Source organism: Melospiza melodia, chromosome 3 (assembly GCF_035770615.1).
Source record: "Melospiza melodia melodia isolate bMelMel2 chromosome 3, bMelMel2.pri, whole genome shotgun sequence".
NCBI classification, from domain to species: domain Eukaryota; kingdom Metazoa; phylum Chordata; class Aves; order Passeriformes; family Passerellidae; genus Melospiza; species Melospiza melodia.
Genome location: NC_086196.1, coordinates 110,666,607 through 110,685,268, shown reverse-complemented (window position 1 = coordinate 110,685,268; position 18,662 = coordinate 110,666,607). Strand labels below are relative to the sequence as shown.

The 18,662-nt window shown below is 39.7% G+C and overlaps 1 protein-coding gene across 14 annotated transcripts in view; it reads left to right on the top strand.

The window, feature by feature from the left end:
• Positions 1 to 18,662, top strand: part of CDC42BPA (CDC42 binding protein kinase alpha) — a 181,938-nt gene that overhangs the window by 152,283 nt on the left and 10,993 nt on the right. For 7 of the 14 annotated variants that reach the window (XM_063152594.1, XM_063152595.1, XM_063152601.1 and 4 more), the window contains 8 exons: positions 704 to 920; positions 1,677 to 1,739; positions 3,323 to 3,916; positions 6,389 to 6,486; positions 7,875 to 7,959; positions 9,436 to 9,559; positions 10,875 to 10,992; positions 17,457 to 17,642. In XM_063152594.1, the coding sequence (XP_063008664.1) occupies positions 704 to 920; positions 1,677 to 1,739; positions 3,323 to 3,916; positions 6,389 to 6,486; positions 7,875 to 7,959; positions 9,436 to 9,559; positions 10,875 to 10,992; positions 17,457 to 17,642 (1,485 nt within the window). Of the gene's footprint in view, positions 1 to 703; positions 921 to 1,676; positions 1,740 to 3,322; positions 3,917 to 6,388; positions 6,487 to 7,874; positions 7,960 to 9,435; positions 9,560 to 10,874; positions 10,993 to 14,943; positions 17,203 to 17,456; positions 17,643 to 18,662 lie in introns of those variants that run through there. The other 7 variants (XM_063152608.1, XM_063152598.1, XM_063152606.1 and 4 more) reach the window with 3 other exon arrangements.

The window sequence follows — 18,662 nt, the reverse complement described above, 5'->3', positions numbered from 1 at the left end:
CAAAATTTATGTCTAGTCTCTAGTATAAGGATTTTTGTCATTACTGGCTTATTCTAATATTCTTATTTTTGTTAGATATTCTGTTAAAGTTTTGACCTCAGTGAAATTTCCTTGATGTCTTATAAGTTCCACCATCATTTCTTTACTGTGCCTTTGTATTTCAGTCATTGTTTCTCCAGTTTTTAGACTGTTCATCACTCAGTGTGCTAAGAGGAGATAAAACCTACAAAAGGGGCTTTCCATTTTATCATTAATAGCTGTATCAAATGCATGAAAAGGATCACAGAGCATTCTTTCAATGAAAGCCATTCCTATTGCATTAAAAATTAAGGAAATCTATAGCTCTTGAAAATACAGAAAACTTTATAAAAATGCTTTTTGTTAATTATAAAATTGCTGTGAGAAACAATTGACTGCCCTATTTAGAGCAGACATGCATGAATTATAAAATAAATACAAATGCATTTAAAATAAAGCCAACATTTTCTCTGTTTTTTAAAATATTCATGTCTGGTTTTCTGCTGTGGGTTCTTGATTAAGATAAGAGTGTTTTCTATTAACTGAAGAGAAATTTTTACTTCCTTAATTCAGACAACTAATTAAAAGGGCATTTACAGGCATCTGATTCCCTTGTAAAAACGATCACGAGGAAATTATTTATTACTTATGACTTAAAACTATGTTTTGATTTTTTTTTTTGCAGGTTACAGCCTCCCAGCTCTCTGCATCCAGTAACAAGTGTTCAATCCTGATTCTAGCAGATGGTGAGAATGAAAAAAGCAAGTGGGTGGGCGTGCTGAACGAGTTGCATAGGATCTTGAAGAAGAACAAGCTCAAAGACCGCTCAGTCTATGTCCCCAAAGAAGCTTATGACAGCACCTTGCCCCTCATCAAAACAACACAGTCAGCAGCAATCATAGGTATGAAGTTATTTAGAAGAAAGCTCTAAGAAAAATGGGAATGCTAAAAGCATGATTTTTTAGGGAAAAATGTGTTAGATGGTTATCTACTGAATAGAGAGTAATAGGTGGTGGTTTTATCCCATGTGGGCCTAAGAGAAAAGTGCAAGTTAGTACCCAGCACTTTTGTCAGATCTTTTAAGAGTATTCCCTCTATTCACCCATATTCATAATTATCCACCAATATTCATAATTATGAATAATTTTGACTGAGAATTGGACATTCCTCTTTTGTTACTCTGTAAACATAATTCCCTAACTGGGCAAAATTAGCACTATAGAGTAGGTGTCAATCACTTACTTACTTCAAAATCTGCTGGTCGGACCAGAGAGAAGATGTAAGATCAGAGGTTGAATGTAGTAATTTCAAATAGTACTGCATAAAATATGTTAAACTCTGATTATGTAAATTATTTCAATATAATAATATAGTTACTTCAAAGCTGGTGCTAGACTGAAGTTCTCTGAACAATTATGTTTCTAGCTGTTACTTTAACTAACAGAAGAAATGGGAAAATACTTTTTTGAGAAATTTGAAGGATTAGGAGGTTGCCAATTTTTTTAAATACATGAATATATTAGGTTTGGTTTTATATACAATTATTTCAATATATTATAAAAACTGTCTCTGTTAATGAAAATTATAACTATTGTTTATATGATTCATAAAGTACTTCCAAAGAAAAATAACCTTTTTTTTTTCCCTTAATGTCATAGACCATGAAAGAATAGCTCTGGGGAATGAAGAAGGGTTGTTTGTTGTGCATGTCACCAAAGATGGTAAGAAACTAGGAACTGGTAATAATTTCCCTAATACTAAATCGTCTTTTTCTTTCTTGTTTCATTTTTCATTATTTACTACATTATCAGCTGGACAGCTCCATGAGAGACCAAAAGGTGTTCTGTGTGCTCTCTGATTTGGTTATCCTTTCCAATATCAAGGTTTTGGAACGCAGTTGAAGTTTTTTCCCCTATTTTTCCCCCAACTGTCTCAATACTGATTTCAGACCAGGTTGCTCAGGGCTTTATCCAGTTGTGTGTTGAAAATCCCCAAGGACACACGTTCCATGATCTCTCTGGACTGCCTGTTGCAAATTACTCTCACAGTGCATCACTTCCTTTTTATACTCAGCAGAAACCTCCCTCATTTGAATTTCCTGCTGTGCCCCCCAGCAAGAGTCGTGGCTTAATCCTTTGTATAACCTCCTCCTTGGTACTGGAAGTGAAAACTTCTGTGCAGTACTGCAACATGTGCTAACAGATTGCCCAAGTTAATTCAACAAATGACATGTTTAATTGTATGCTTCAGCTCTGAGGCTTTTTCTTGATTCAGTAGTTTTTTGCTATAAACTGTTTTTGAAATGAACGCTGAAATAATGCACTTGTTAGTGCGTCAGATCTGCTCCTCCCATTTCTGATGAGGAAGAACCAAAGGCTCATCCAGAATTTGCACATCTGGTGTTATTAAAACACTAGTTTTGATTCTGTACTTTTTAATACTGCAGGGAAGCAATAAAGGGGATTTCTTGTGCTTCATCACTCTTGTGCTGAGGATGACACAGGAGCAGTCAGGAGGCAGGATTGTAGAAAGAGCAAAGAAGGCTTTATTCAAGAGAACCACGTGGTTTTATAGAGTGATACCATAGATTCTGTTTGATTGGCTAACTAACAAAAACACCTTCCTCATATGCTGTTCTTGAGAAGAACAGAAAGATGAAGTAGAAACACACCACCTGCACATTGCTTATACTTAACAAGTTACCACATCCTTACGAGTCCCTAAAAATTCTCACAAGCTGCTGTGAGAAACACTTCCCGTTTCTCTCTCCCTGTCCCATGGCGTCCACACTTGGGTTTCTTTCCTAGTTCATCTTTACAAATACATGTTATAATCAATTCACACTTCACCGTTACTTACTTGATTTTGTGGGGGGCTGTGGTGGTGTTCACAAGGGTCCCAGGACGAGTGAAGAGATGAGAATCTTGGCTCCATGTTTCAGAAGGCTGATTTATTATTTTATGATATATATATATTATATTAAAAGAAAATTATATATTAAGACTATACTAAAAGAAAAGAAGAAAGGAGACATCAGAAGGCTAGAAAAGAAAGAAGAGGAATGATAATAAAATCTTGTGATTGACCAGAGAGTCCAAGACAGCTGGACTTTGATTGGCCATTCATTAAAAACAACCACATGAGACCAATCACAGATGCACCTGTTGCATTCCACAGCAGCAGATAATCAATGTTTACATTTTGTTTCTGAGGCCTCTCAGCTTCGCAGGAGAAAAGATACTAAGAAAAGGATTTCTCATAAAACATGTGTGTGACAGGGGGCTTGTTCTGATTTTTCTTTCAGAGATTATCCGTGTTGGTGACAATAAGAAGGTCCATCAGATCGAGCTCATCCCGAGCGAGCAGCTCATCGCCGTAATCTCAGGACGGAACCGCCACGTGCGGCTCTTCCCCATGGCCGCCCTGGATGGAAGGGAGACTGACTTCTATAAGCTGGCAGAGACCAAGGGCTGCCAGGCCATCGTGTCTGGGCACGTGCGCCACGGGGCCCTCACCTGCCTGTGCGTGGCCATGAAGAGGCAGGTGCTCTGTTACGAACTCAATCAGAGCAAGACGCGCCACAAAAAGATCAAGGAGATCCAGGTGCAGGGGAACGTCCAGTGGATGTCCATCTTCAGCGACCGTCTCTGTGTAGGCTACCAGTCAGGTTTCCTCAAGTACCCCCTCCACGGGGAGGGCGGCCCGTACAGCCTGCTCCACCCGGACGACCACACGCTCTCGTTTATCTCACAGCAGCCAACTGATGCCATCTGTGCAGTCGAGATCTCAACTAAAGAATACCTGCTGTGTTTTAGCAGCGTCGGGGTTTACGTCGACTGCCAGGGCCGAAGATCCAGGCAGCAAGAGTTGATGTGGCCCGCAACTCCATCTTCTTGCTGTGAGTTGTGCTCTCTGTGTGTCTGAAGTGATCTCTGTTTGTGTTGATAGCCATGGGAGGTGGAGTTCTGGGCTAATTACCTGACAGGTTAATGGATGCTCTCAGCCACTATCACCATTTTCAATCTAGCTGGAGGTATCAGACCCCAGGAATTCCTCTGGCTGCCCTGAAGGACTCGAGACCCTGACAGGGGGCTCAGAGACCTTGGCATAGAGTCAAAAACACCTGTGCCTTTGATTTTAACCCTTGGAAAAAACAATTACCAACCTTTATATGAGGATTCACAAGCCACAGAAGTTTAGGTAGAACAATAGTTAGTTTGTTACAAGATAGAATTTTGCGTTTTTAGAATGGGGGTTCAGAAGCCAAGATAGAGGGATTTGGGCATGCCTTGTCCTTCTTCTTTCTTCTTCTTGGCCTCCATCTTCTGGGTGATGTTGGCACTTTTGGATTGGTTTAGAGTAGGGAACACACTGTCTAACATAGGTGATGGGTATTGGGAAATTATTGTAAATCATGTACATGTATATTTTAGTATAAAAGATAGCACTACCTCTGAGATGGTCAGTGTGCCTCAACCCAACCTGCCAGACAGACCTCGGGGGTCAGCGAAAGAATATTAATAATAATATTCTTCAGCAAATAAACAACCTTGAAAACCAGAACAGAAGAATCCTGACTCCTCCTTCAGCTGCTGGGCTGGGAAAAGAGACTCTGACACATCTCGGGGTCATCATGACCACAGAGACTCCAAGAAGAGTGTTTAATCCTCATTCATGCTAGTTTCAACAACTCTGGCACTGACATCTACTTGCTGGAGCACAAAGAGGAATAATGAGTCAGGATTTCTAACTCTAAAACAGCCAAAATTTCAGGTTCAACAGAGGCTAATTGGAACTTTATGTATTTGCTACCACCAATGATGGCCGATTGTTATTTAAAGTCTTGAAATGTGATTGTATTTTGGTTCCAGCTTTCTTCATGCTGAGAGTCGTTAGGATCTAGTAGTTTGACTTGCTTTAATGGTATTTGTTCCTACTTACTAGTCTGTTTTGTCTTTTCTTTATTTATTTGTTCATTCTTTATTCCTCAGCAGGTTTTGTCTACAACCTTCTTTTTCATCTCCTCTCTCCTTTTTCAAAAAGTCACTCAGTTGCTCTCCTGTTTCTCTCACCCCTTCTAAAATACAATGCCTAGGAGGCAATATAAAAATATATATTTCATAACCTTAAGAAAAATACTGTAATTTTTCAAGATTTTCATTTCCACCAAGGTCTGTTAAACATTTATTGCACCTTATTTCAAGGCTGGGTCTTTATCTCTGTGACAGTTTTAAGGGAAAAAAACCAAACCTGAACGTTTATCTTTTTAAAGTCCTTCTGAATGCAGATAAAGATTAGCCAAATCTGCACTCAAAGTAGTGAAAAAGCCCAATTCTGTGTTGATTTTTAGAACAGTCTGCCTTCTCACCTCACTGTGGTAGCAGTCTAGTCACGCTGTAAAGAGGAGAAGTATTTCACCTTGCTTGAGTGAAGGCCCTTCTGAGTATGGAGGAAGCAACATTTGCAGGGTGTTTGCCAATTTCAAGCAATTTTACTCAATTGATTATTACAGTGGACTCAGACAAGGAATTAATCAAAACAGAAGGTTATGTGATAGATTGAAAAATGTGTATTTTTCGCACATAGTTCATCTACACTTGCCATTGTTATTTGTGACAGTTTTTTGCTTGTCCTAAATGAAGTGGTGATAATTTCCAACTCAGAATGAAGGTGTATTTTATAGCAAAAGCTGTTACATTTAAACACAACTTGGATGCTCTTGTTAGTCTTGGCAGACTGTGGCAGTCTTGTTGCCGACATGGAAATACTGAGTTCTCCTTTAGAAGTAGTCCCAGTGAAACAGATTTCATCCTGGGGAAATGTGCCAGATAAGTAGCAGAAGATTCCTCTTTACAATCCAGAAAATGAGAAGAGAGAATTAGAGTTAAGGAAACATGACTTGTATGACTGTGTCATGGTGCTTAGTTCCAAGTGATGCTCATTTAGTGTATAGTCCAAAGACTCAGAGGTCAGTTCATTCAACTGGCAGTTATTAAATAGAGCAGAGTATTTTCCTACCACATCATTAACAATATGTGAGCTCTTGTTAAAAATGGAGCTTTTAGGAGGAAAAAGCCTTTGAAATACATCAGGATTTGGCAGAGTAAACCATAATGTTTTACAGTTCAGAAAGTAGGTTTTCAGCAAAGTTAAAAGTCATGGAGGTTGTAAGTTTTTGGGTGATGCTGGTTTGCCTTCAGAATAAATTTCTTGGTCACTTGGAGTTAAAGCACATTTTTCAAAGCTTGTTGTTGGATTGTGGAGCACTGATTTTATTTTTTTAAATAAATATGGTTAAACTGTTAAGAAATTGTCTATTTTTGGCCATGTCCAAAAGCAGATGACACAATGCCTCATGATTCCCTCCCAGGTTACAATGCACCATACCTCTCTGTGTACAGTGAAAATGCAATTGATGTCTTCGACGTGAACTCCATGGAGTGGATTCAAACTATTCCTCTCAAAAAGGTAACTTCCCATTTCAGTGTGGGCCAAGGAGTATGTCCAGAACCAATACTGCTCATTAAAACTGCTTGTAGGAACATAATTGAATTAAAAGAAGAGCTACTGCAAATAAACTCATGCATTTTTTTTGGAAATAGAAGATAGAAAATGTATTTTTCGTGTGGTTGCACTGTTTTAGATGAATGGTCAATCTGGAGCATATGGCTATGTTTCAGATTTACTGATACTGTTGTAATAATGAGAGGAATTAATTGGCATTAATTACATGTGGCTTCATTGGGCCTGATTGTGATTATTACCAGAGGATGGTGGATGTTAAGATAATTACACAGGCCTTCAAAAATCTGTCTCCTGCTGCTCCTGAACATATGGTAGACAGACAGGGTGAGAAGATTTTGTTTCAAGCAGTAGAAACACCAACAACAGGATGATGTCAGTTTGGATCTCTTATCAAAAGGAAGATGTTTCTGAAAACTTGACACTTCCTTGGTATTTAGAAGGTGTTTGCTCAGCTGTATTTTGGAAAGAAAAGTCATTTTTTTTCCTTGTGGTTTAGACTGACTTCAGCTTTGTGTCAGGGTCAACACAATTCCTTTACTGGAATTCCAATGAGACAGAGCTGCAGGACATTGCCCCTGTGGTCTTGTGTTGGTCATTCAGTCTCTGAATATCAATTTCCCACGTGCCAGATGCAAACCACGATATTCTGGCAGTGCTGTGAGGATACATCATGCAAAGATCAAAGTGCTCAGCTATTAACATCTTGAAGAGAGACCAATCTGGACTTTTATGGTGAAGTTCTTTCTGGTGTCTAAACTTTGAGTTATTAAGCAGTTGGAGCATTTTTTTTCCCTGCACAGTAGAATGTGATTTAATACTTTGATTAATATTTAGCTCAAGACTTCCCTTTTAATGGAAGCTACTTTCAGTAAAAAAAACTACTACACTTAGGAGTCTCAAAAATAGCCATTTATTATGAAGAGTCTGTTTCTAACACAATTTACAGAGTGTGGAATGCCTCTTTCACTTTTATGCTGGAAATCACAAATACCAGTAGGTTTTAGCAGTCTGTGTGTGCTCTTATCAAGCTGCAGAGCATTATTGTGACATGGTGCTAACACAAAGTAAAAGCTCAGCCTATTGCTTTGTACATCTAATGGAAAAATTGAGTTGATATATGAACTAGACTTGTAACACAACTATTCATTTAAATGCTGGGAGGAATGATGTTAAGCCTGTGTCTTGAAGTGGAATTTTAAGCAGCCCTCTCTGTACTCATTCTCAAAAAAAAAAAAAGAGTTTAAAATTCTTTTGAGCTCTTCTTTGTGGCTTTAATGACTTGGAATTGTTACTCTTGAGAGTGTTACAAGGACTGTTTTTCCTTGTTTCAGGTACGACCCTTGAATACAGAAGGATCACTAAACCTTTTAGGCCTGGAGACAGTCAGATTAATATATTTCAAAAACAAAATGGCAGGTAAGTAAAGAGAAGCCAATTTTCATCATCCACATTTTTGTTTAGAAAGTACATTTGTCTGCATCTGTGCATTGCATAAAGGAATCTCTTAAATGTCTGTGGGCTTGTTAACTTGGGAAAAAGCTAAAGCTTATGGATTCCACAGTGATTGCAATGCTGTCTCTTCTCTGAACTTCTTTTGCCTTTTGAATATTCAATATAGACTTGAATGAAGACTGGAACTAGAAACTAGAATGACTGGATGCTCCCTCCAAATGTGGGATCACCTGCCAGAACACTGCCTAAAAAAGCCTGCACAATTAAAAACTTCAGTAGTCCTTTTGGCAGCACCAGATTAAAATCAATACTATATTTAACCTTTAATACTATATTTAACAAATGTTTCCCAAGCGTTTTAAAGTAATACAATGTATTTGTAACTTATTATTAGGGCCAGCTATGACTGTGTGCCACAACTTTAGCTTCAAAAATCTATTTTTATTACAAGTCTTTCTGACTTTTTTTTTTTTACTTTTTAGAGCCCTTTCATAAGCATGCTCCTGAGGAATTTCCTAAAACTTTTGCTCAACCTCTTAGGTGGAGAGGGGACATGCTCTGTTTCAACAACCAAAAGCTATAAATTTTTGTTAACAACTTTCTGAAAACAGTGGAAAGAAACACTCTAGGAAAATGTACTACTGCAGGCACTGTCTCAGTGCTTATTTCAATTGCCAGCAAATTAGTACAAAAGAAATGGCAGTGGTGGAGAGGAGAAATATGCTGGAAGTATGTCTAGAGAATTTTCAAGTCTAATAAAGACTGTACATTAGAGCTGATCTTAAGGAAAGAAGAGATTTGAGTTCCATACAAAACTGTTTTGTCAGTGAGCAGTGAGCTTATTAAGTGTCACTTTAGTCTCCATAAATAGAAAACAAGACAGAACAGTTGCAATGTTCATTCAAAGTCACACAGCTGTTGTGTGATAATCACGGTTTTCCTTTTCCTGTCTTTAATATAAAGATCCCTTGGCCAGATGTGCACACATGGAAAAAATCTTCCCTTTTCCCACAGTTGCATCAAAATACATCAGTGTCCAAACATTTCAAAAGCAGTGTTCTCTTTGGAGCAGGGAATGAATGAAAGAGAATCTTGCATTCAGTTTCCAGACAGTGAGCAGAACAAAATGGTTCTAGTGATTTTCAGTGGGAATTTTGAGACAAGACTCAAGATTCTCTTCCTGCCCACCAAAATGTTTATTTCAAAGAACACATCAGTGGTGTTTTGAGAACACAGGTGGTGGCAGCTTGTGTGTGAAGAAGGGTTAAGTCTGTTGGTACGTAACAGAGTAGTGGGTAGTAGCCAAGGAAACCCATAAACCAGAGAAGGTTTGGTGGGAAAGGGGTGGCTTCCAGCACAAGCAGAGCAGAAGTAGAGTGTTGAAACTCAAATTCCATTAGTAGCTGAGGAACTGCATCCCCATTTTTGTGCTGGTTTCAGAGGGGGACGAGCTGGTGGTGCCTGAGACGTCAGACAACAGCCGGAAGCAGATGGTGCGGAACATCAACAACAAGCGGCGCTACTCCTTCCGCGTGCCCGAGGAGGAGAGGATGCAGCAGAGGAGGTCTGTATTCCACCTGTGCTTGTCCTCTGTCCCTGCCTGTAGGCCCTGATGGACACTGACTGGTGCCAGGGTCGTGCTGCATTCATTCTGTGGCTTTCTGGAGTGGCCATTCAGGTGTTCCTGTCTCTTCTCTGCCCTGTTAATCCTCACTGTAACTTGTGTCAATACCAGCTTGGATATGGATTTGCACTGGATGCACAATTAGTTCAGATGAATTGTGTGAAGCAGCTGTAATTTGGAATGCATGCCTCCAGTTACTGTATGCAGGTGCATAGGTGTGCACATACCCTGTGTATATATAAAACTCTCCAATAAACACTTTGCAAAAGGAGATTACTTTGCTAACTATGCATATGGATCAATTACTTTCAGATTCTGGTTCTGTTTTTCTTTCTGAAGGAGATTTTCCTCTCAGCACTATTCCAGGACATCTGTTTCTTTGATTTATAGATTTAACTACATAGATTTTTTATAAAGCTCACAAAAACTTACCTCTTCAGAGGACATAGGACTGCAGGGTGTATTTCTAATGGGAGTGTTTAGCAGGTTACAAATACTTTCCTAAATGGCAACAAAACCAGGTCTGCACTACGGGCAGTGTTTGCAGAGGATGTTATTGACCATTTCCTGTGACCTGCTGCTGTGCTAAGCCACACTCCAAGAGCTGAGTATTTCACTTTTCTAATTTCCAGCATCTTGCACCATTGGTTGGCTCCCAGTTTGTCTTTTTGGCTCTAAGGAAAGTAACAACTGTATGCAGTGGAGATAAAATTCCGTTTCTTGTTCTTGCCTTTTCTAAGTTGATTGACATTTGGTCTCTTTAAAATTTATTTATTCTGATTTCTGAAATGCATCCTTGCCATTTTGAAGAGCTTTTAATTCTGACCACAGACTGAGAAAGGTACTGCAGTATTACTTTAATTATATTTTCATATTTTATACTTCATTTTCATCTCCACTTTGTAATATATCCCAAGCAAGTCTGGCTTTTACTCATCTTACAGAACTTTCTATCAGCTCATTCTGTGAATGTTAGTAACTACTGGGCATGGGCTGTTAAGCTGCAAACAGCATTCTTTTATCCTGGCCCCTTGCCCTCTCTTCAAGCTGGAACCTTCTCCACACCAGTACTGACAGCAGGGATTTATCACTGTTATCATGGTTAAATAGAGTCATAGACTCATGGAATTGTTTAGGTTGGAAAAGACTGGGTAATTTCCGTTTGAAAATAGCTGATAATCAAAGCTGTACATGTTTTATAAATGCCCATCCTGACCTCAAAGGAAATACCTAAACAAAGTATCTTCTCTTCCAGGGAGATGCTACGTGATCCAGAAATGAGAAATAAGTTAATTTCTAACCCAACTAATTTTAACCACATAGCACATATGGGTCCAGGAGATGGCATACAGATTCTCAAAGACCTCCCAATGGTAAGTACAAAAGGACATGTGAGAGTGACTGACTGCTGCAGAGGCTGCAAATAAGTGAGAGAAAAACAAGTGCCATTTTAATGTGTACTCAGTGACATATTTCCTATCAGGAGCAGTGTAACAATGGGAATGGAGTAAAAATGCTCTGCTGTATTTAATAAAATTTAAGCAGCATAGCAAGCATTGAGTAGAGGAGGAGGAGGTGCAGTGCCTAATGCCAGGTTGGCCTCACAGTGATGATGATAATTTTTATGACCCATATGAAGGTGCAAATTTTACATGATTTGTGCTGTTTGTGGGTATGGAAAGAGAAATTCCCTTCTCGGTGAACTGGAGTTCAATTCCTTTTTTTCTCCTCCCATCTTTGCCTCTTTCTTCACAGCCTGTTTTCCTGTAGCAATTCAATAATGTGTACTGCTCAAATTTCTTCCCATGCCAAGTGCTATCTTTCCTGTTCTCTTCAAATTAAGTAGTCTCAGTGAAACAGAACTTCTTGCATAAAAACGAACCTCTTTAGTTGAAAAATGGAAAAAGAAAATGTGTTCATTTCCATAAAACCTCATGTAGGAAGTAATCACTTGGAAGTTACTGAAATCTGTGATGAGCTAAAGACTAATTGATACTTTGCTCATAAGGAAGTTCTGTACTGCTTGCTTCAAGCTACCTTGAGCATCTTTTGTGTCTTTGTGTTCTGCATTGTTTTCTAAGCACATCCACAATGACACAGATGTGATTCAGAAGATGCTAATTAGCACTGTAAGAAAGATGAGATGTTATGATAAAAACAGATGAAATTTGTTCCAGCATAACACTCAGGCATTAGCACAGAACTGCTGCCTAAAATTGTCATTGTTACTACTTGGAGTTTGTGCAGAAAACAGGAAGTAGATGCTGAAATTGGGATATTCTGATGCTGAAAAGTGCAAAGGAAACAAAAATAAGACTGGAAAATAAAGCTCAGCATGCAGTTGCACGAGTTTAGGAGCCTAATCTCTGGTCTTTGGATACTCATTTTACCTCACTTTGGAAGGAAATGGTACTTTTATGTTGCACTTGACTGTAAAGTCTGCACTTTGATTTATTTTAAAGCTCGTATTAGACACAGTCTGAGAAGCCTCTCAATAAGAAATACGTTTGGTGTAATGAGAAAAAAACAGTACTGTATTGTGTGTATTTTTATAAATTATCATCATTTTTATAAATGAACACATAATGAAGGAGCTGTTTCTAGAAAACACATGACAAATCCAAGAGATGTTGGCAGGTATGTTTCTCTTACCTGGATACAAGATTGCATGTGTCTAATGTTAGACAGAGAATGATCATTTGCTTCAGGGCAGGATGTAGATCAGAGCCTTTCTTCATTTCTCCATCTCTGGTAAGTTCTTTAAAATATTTGTGGCTCTTCTCAAGCAGAGAGAATAATCTGCTACCTCTGTAGGTAGAGCAGAAGTCATCCTTTGTCACACCATCAGTAATTGAAAGTTCATGGCACTCAAGAGCTGCAAGGACTCTTAATCAAGCCCCACATCTGACAAGTGTAAAACAAAGAATTACTCTGTCTATAGAGGTGGATTTTTTACATCATTTATTCCACAATGTCATCTCTCCATGGTTTTCAGCTTTGAACCCTTTCTAATTGCACTTGCCTTGTGTTAGCTCACAGGTCCTGTTTCAAGTTAGGACTGGTACTGTGCTATTTTGCCAATCAATATGATGCTTTGAAAATAATTTGAGTCACTTCCCACACTTTAAAATTATGAGAAGAATTAGAAAATGTGTACAATGTACAGTTGATTCCTGCACTTTTTCCACTGCTGCAGCTTCTTTTTAAAAAGTTGTTATTATTAAAACCTCCTTTTTGCAAGTAAGTATCAGTCTTAATGCTGGGAGATGTTGCTGCAAGACAAAGCAAATTTGTTGTGTATTTTTCCATCAGTTCCTTGCAATGTCATGCTGTATTTGTATTCTTAACTTAATTGGTACAGAATTGCATCAAGCACGGGACTTGAACGTGTGTGAATTTGAAAATGTAACTTGAAATTAGGAAATAAATGTTCTGTCAAGAGCAACTTCAGTCCAGGCAGCTTTTTCTTTTCCAACAGCTTCCTGTAAGGTATTTGCCTGGACTGAGTTTCCATTTAATCCATTCCAGACTAATAACTTTGTTTCTCAGGCACAGAAATAGAAGGAAAGGAGTTGTGTGGGCATTTGAGGTTATGTATAGAGCCTAATGTTTTACTGGAAGGGAATTTAGAATGAGAAGAGGGCATGGAAAATAAGGATGTTTCTTGGAGAATCAGTACACAAGGTAAAAGAATAATCATCCAACCCTGTGTACACTTCATCTGTATGGTGGTTCCTTTTCCAGGACATGGAATTATTTCACCAGTTTCATACCTTATTCCCAAAAGGTGAACAAGTGGGAGGGTTTGTGTGCTGCTAAGTGTGTGTCCTGATTTTGCAGCTGGAATATCTCCTTTGTAATTTTTAATAGATTAGTATGGTTGTAAAGGAAGACAAGAAGAGAAAGTATTTATTTTTAACAAACTTTGGCAAAGTTTGCAGCACTTTACTTTGGGAATGCCTGTTCTTGTTTGTGGAAGTGAATGGTAAAATACATTTTTGGGGCTGAGGCTGGGGGTAGCAAACAGTACAAGGCTAATACTCAGTCTTCTCAAATTCTCTTCCTCCAGCTATTTTAGGTGGTACAGCTTCTTTTTTTATGGGGTACTGGAATGCAGAAAGTGCATGAAAGAGTGGAGTGGGACTTTTCATTTGCAGTTTCTTCTGCATTATTTGAGCACCTCCGTTTGGCTGGATCTTCCAATAGAAATGTTTCACCCAGCATTGAGCTTTCACAGAAGTCAGTATAGTGCTGTATGGGCAAAAGGGTCCTTAGGTAGAAATAGGTTTTAATAGAGAATAGATATTTTAATCTCTGTGTTCAATGAGATTGTCACAAGCTAAATAGCCAGCTCAGCCCAGCTTTTGTCTAGCACACATGGGTGAACTTTATAAAGCAAATGACAGTTTTAGGTATATGTATGTATTTGTATTTATTCATTAATATGCACATATTCACTTCATAGATGCAATGTGAATCAGAAAAAAAAAAAAAAAAAAAAACACTAACCACTTCAGCCCCACTGCCTTTTTTAGGGGAAGTGCCAAGAACTGAGAGAAGCAGAGTTGGGATTGGTAGTGATGGCCCTTGATGGATGCCTGGGTTGTGTCTGTGGGCAGCAGGGGACCTGCCCTTGTGCTGCTCTGAGCCTGGCCTGGTGGGTGCAGAGCCTGCTTGCTCTCTGCCCACTGCTGGTTTAATGGTGTCTTTTAAAAGACCAGCTGTAGAGAGTTTAATTTGTGTTGTAACTGGAATAAAGGGAGTGTTCAAACCCTTTTGCACTGTTTGTTGTGTTGAATCAGGTGCCTGTTTGTGTACAACATATTTACCTGTTTGTTTGCTCTTGCTGGTGCAGCCACATGGGGGAGAAAGATGTTTTCTCTGAGTGTTGTTTTCCAGTGTTTTCCAGTTTTCTTGGTGTGCACCAGACACTCTGGTGTGTTTGTGGAAGTTACAGTCTCTTGGTCTAGTCCCACATTGTTCTTTCCATGAACAGACACCCTTGACTTCAGTAGAGCCCTGGTGTTTGGGCAGAACCATGGCCAGGGCTCAGAGGGAGATCAGATTTAGGGGGTTTCAGGCAACTGTAAATCTGCATACTTTTCTTCATGGTGAGCCCTTTTGGTCTGGCTTTGGCACACAAATTTGTGGGCTGCAACACACCAGAAACCAGAAGCTGTTGTTTCCTGTTAGCAGAGCAGTAATCAGTACATATTTGTGTTTTATTGCTGTAGATCTGGGTCATTGTCTTGTTTTGTACAATTTGGAATGGTTCCTGTTAGTGTATCCCCAAACTTATTTGTTTACATGTTTTTCTTCCCTAGCAGCCTGTCACCAATTAACCTGGCCGTACAGTCTGGCCTCCCTTCTGCCCTCTTGTCCCCTGAAGCCACTTTATCGTGGATGCTCCTTTGTAGTGAAGATCTGAAATCTGCAACTGCACTTACTGCAGCACAGACCACCTCTCTGTGTATATCAGATGTACAGGATTGCTTTTGCTTTCATATTCTGCATGCTTAAGTATTTTTATATACAAAAGCTGGTCTTGACTGCCATTATATTTGAACATTATGCTTCAGTTTGACCTCATTATACATGAGCCATTCTACTTCCATTCTAGATGATGTGTGAAGCTTTGCTTGTTTCAATTGAGAAACTTTTAAAGTAAATGAATACTTATCTATATTTGGTATTCTTTAAAGAAAATGGGAGCCCCATGCATGCATCTAATGGTGGAGTCTATGGACAAAGTTCCATGGAGTATCATTTTTAAAATGTTGCCATATCGTGGCTTTCTCACATTCGTGAATGCTGGCTAAATATTTTCATGATCTGCAGCTGGCCTACCCTCTGCTTTTTAGCTTGTGGTTTTAGACACTGCCATATCTCCCTTATTGGCTTTTAGGAATGTAGCTGGCTTTGCTACCAGTTCTCTGCAGAGAACTCAGCAAAGTCTGCTGTCCTGGACCATTTTGGAATGGTGGCTTCTTGTACTGATATTTAGATGCTGCTAAAGTTACTAAGAACAATTTAATGTATATTATGTCTTATATGCCATAATGTGGTAATTGATGTTTTGGTTAACAGGCAAAGCCTCATAATAACCATGTGTTTTAAAAAAACAAAGTTGGATTTTACCAGCTGAAATGAAGAGAACAGTAACAATAATGTTTGATATAATATGTATTGGGATGTGACTTAATGTTCTTCCAGACTTTAATACGTTCCACATACAAAAAGTAGTGCCTTAGGTTTAGTGGAGGGGTAAGCTATATTTTTACCATATTTTATATTTTAAGTCCTAACATTTCTAATATTACTCAGAAATACCTGTTTTAAGGAGATGAAATCAGTTGGATGAGGGGAAGAGGAACTTAGAAGTTAGAAAGGAGAAAAGGTGTTCTGATTTACTGGTGTCCATAGGAAACCAGCCCACTGCAGGCTGACTGAGCATGTACAGATGGCACAGGGGGGGAAACCAAGCCTTGAAAATCTCTTCCATTAAATCTGGATTTAGATGACTTTCAATTATACAAGCACTCGTGTCAGCACATTCCATAGAGATTAATTAGAAACTGTTCCCGTTCAGTTTGCAGGGTTATTTCTCCCCTCTCCTCCTTTACATCACGCTGTGGGAGCACACTGCTCAGCTGACCTGTTACAAACATTTGAATTTCCCAATGTTTTCACACTACATGTGCTGAGGGAGGGCTGATCCTCTGCAGGGATGGCAGTGCTGGCTCCCCTTGGCACTGTCAGCGTTGAGCCAGTGTGGAGCAGTGTAGTAAAAACAGGGTGACCCCAACTCTGGGAATGATTGGCATCTGACTCCATTGATTCAGAAAGCTGAACAATTGCTTTATTAAAACTATATTGTATCACATTATACTATACTATATTAAAGAGATACTATACCACTATACATGCTAAAGAAAACTTGTGACTGAGGCAGCCAGGATGCAGTTTTGAGCCATTTGGCCAAGGAATCAAAACAATCCTCAGCAGAATCCAATTGACAAATCACTTCAGGTAAACAATCTCCCTAACACATTCCACATGTGCAAAAACAGTAGGAGCAGCAAGTAGAGATAAGAATAGTTTTCTTCTCTCTGTGCTTCTCCAGGAAAATTCCTGTGAGAGAGAATTATGTCTCTCTGTTCAGAGAATGTGAGTGCCACAGACATGGCCTTGGTCACCTGTCAGCAGAGAGACTTGTCCCAGTGGTCTGACACTAACCCCTTCACCTTGCCACACAGCCTGTGTCCCCACCCTATCAAAACACTGTTCCTCCCACTGTTGGAAATACTCTGTGTTTGTTGTACGGGTGATGATTTTAATGGAATCACTAAATTGCATGAATAACAGAAGGAAATCTCTTAACAGTCTCTAACTGCTGTGTATGCTCATCTTTTCTTCTCCCCACACCACCTCACCTGTGTTCACCTTCCTTTGTTTGTGTTATGTCTATTTTAGATTGTAAGCTCCTCAAGGCAGGGAACTGATGCTTCTCAACTGTCTGTAAAGCACCTTTTACAACTGTGGTGCTCTTTGAAATATCAAAAAATAATAAATATTAGAATCGATTCCCAATGAGTTAAAAGTTTTATTTGTTTCTAATGTTTTAGCCAACAGCAAGGGCAGCAGCCCATCAGACTGTGTGTCAGGAAGGTGCTCAGAGGACTGGGGGTGGCAGTGTCAGCCCCTGTGTGCTGACAGCCAGCAGGGTTTGCTGTCTGCTGTCCCTGCTCCGTGTCTCGCTGCTCTTGTGGAACTGCTGGTGCCGGTGTAACCTGTACAACCATCCTTCATTGCTTTCTCTCTCTGTTGTCTTTGATAGCAGCGTTCCCCTTATCAATTCCCTCATCATCACTCCCGTCTGATCTCCTCTCCGAGCAACTTTGAGCACATCTACCACATGACTGTTAATTCAGCTGAAAAATTCCTCTCTTACGATTCCATACACCCTGCATTTTCCCCGCCTCCACGCTCTGTCCTCGGTACTCCAGACTTTGTCACTCTGAGGGTATGGATGGCTGAGTCAGGTGTTCACTCTACTAACACTGTGTGGTTTTCCTTTTGCCTGGCTATTAACGTGGGAGAAAACCCCTTGTAAGCTGTTCCTTCACCCCTCCATTTCCTTTTGTCCCAGACAATTTGCGTTCTGCAATCAGCTGGGGTCTTCCCACAGCTCTGACAAGAAACAGACACTTCATGGCCCTAGGAAAAAAAAAAAAAGAAAAGTTTAGGGTGAACTTTTTGCTATGAGAATGAAATTTTTAATCAGCAGGAAGGATGTGGGAATTTTGAATGAGAAGTTCTCTGTTCCACAGTGTTCATCCTCCAGCAGTCACAGGGCTGCATACCAGGGTGAATTAGGAAGAGGTTCTGGATGTATCTGTGTTGGACCAAGTTTTCAGGCTGTTTGTTTATGATGAATTCATGTGGAATGTGAGAATTTGTGCACTGCACTGGACACAGATGGAAAGGGACAGACACAACTAGTACTTCAAGCAGTTTTTAGGTTAAGGTAAATAAATTAAATTAAAACATGTATAAACAGGATAAAAATTAAAGATAGTGACAACTTGCTGATGTAGATCCTCTTAACCCTGGTAGTTTTAGGAAGAAACTGAGGTAGGATGCTGTTCTTTAGGTATCCTTCCAATTCCAGTGTAGATTGGAGGGATGGAAGTGGTTTTCCCTTTTTTCCTTGCATTGTGCATCCAGGTCTGCCTGCCTGGGGTGTGCTGTGTCCTGTAGAAATGCAAACCAGAGTGAAGCAGGCACACTGGTACCTGCAGTGCATCACAGCTCTGCACCATGCTGGGGCCTGCAGCTCTGCTTGGGACAGATAAATCAGCAGTAAGCTGTAGGTGGATGTGTGTGATGCTGTTGTTTGCTCAGGATTTGTGTGGGTCCAGGCCATGCCCATTGCTGTCATGGGAACATTGCTCTTGGTTTCTGGCAAGGCTTCACTGCCAGGCTGCTTCCAGTGCCTCTGGGCTGCCCTGCTGGAGCCCTGTCACTGGGAAGGTTTTGGAAA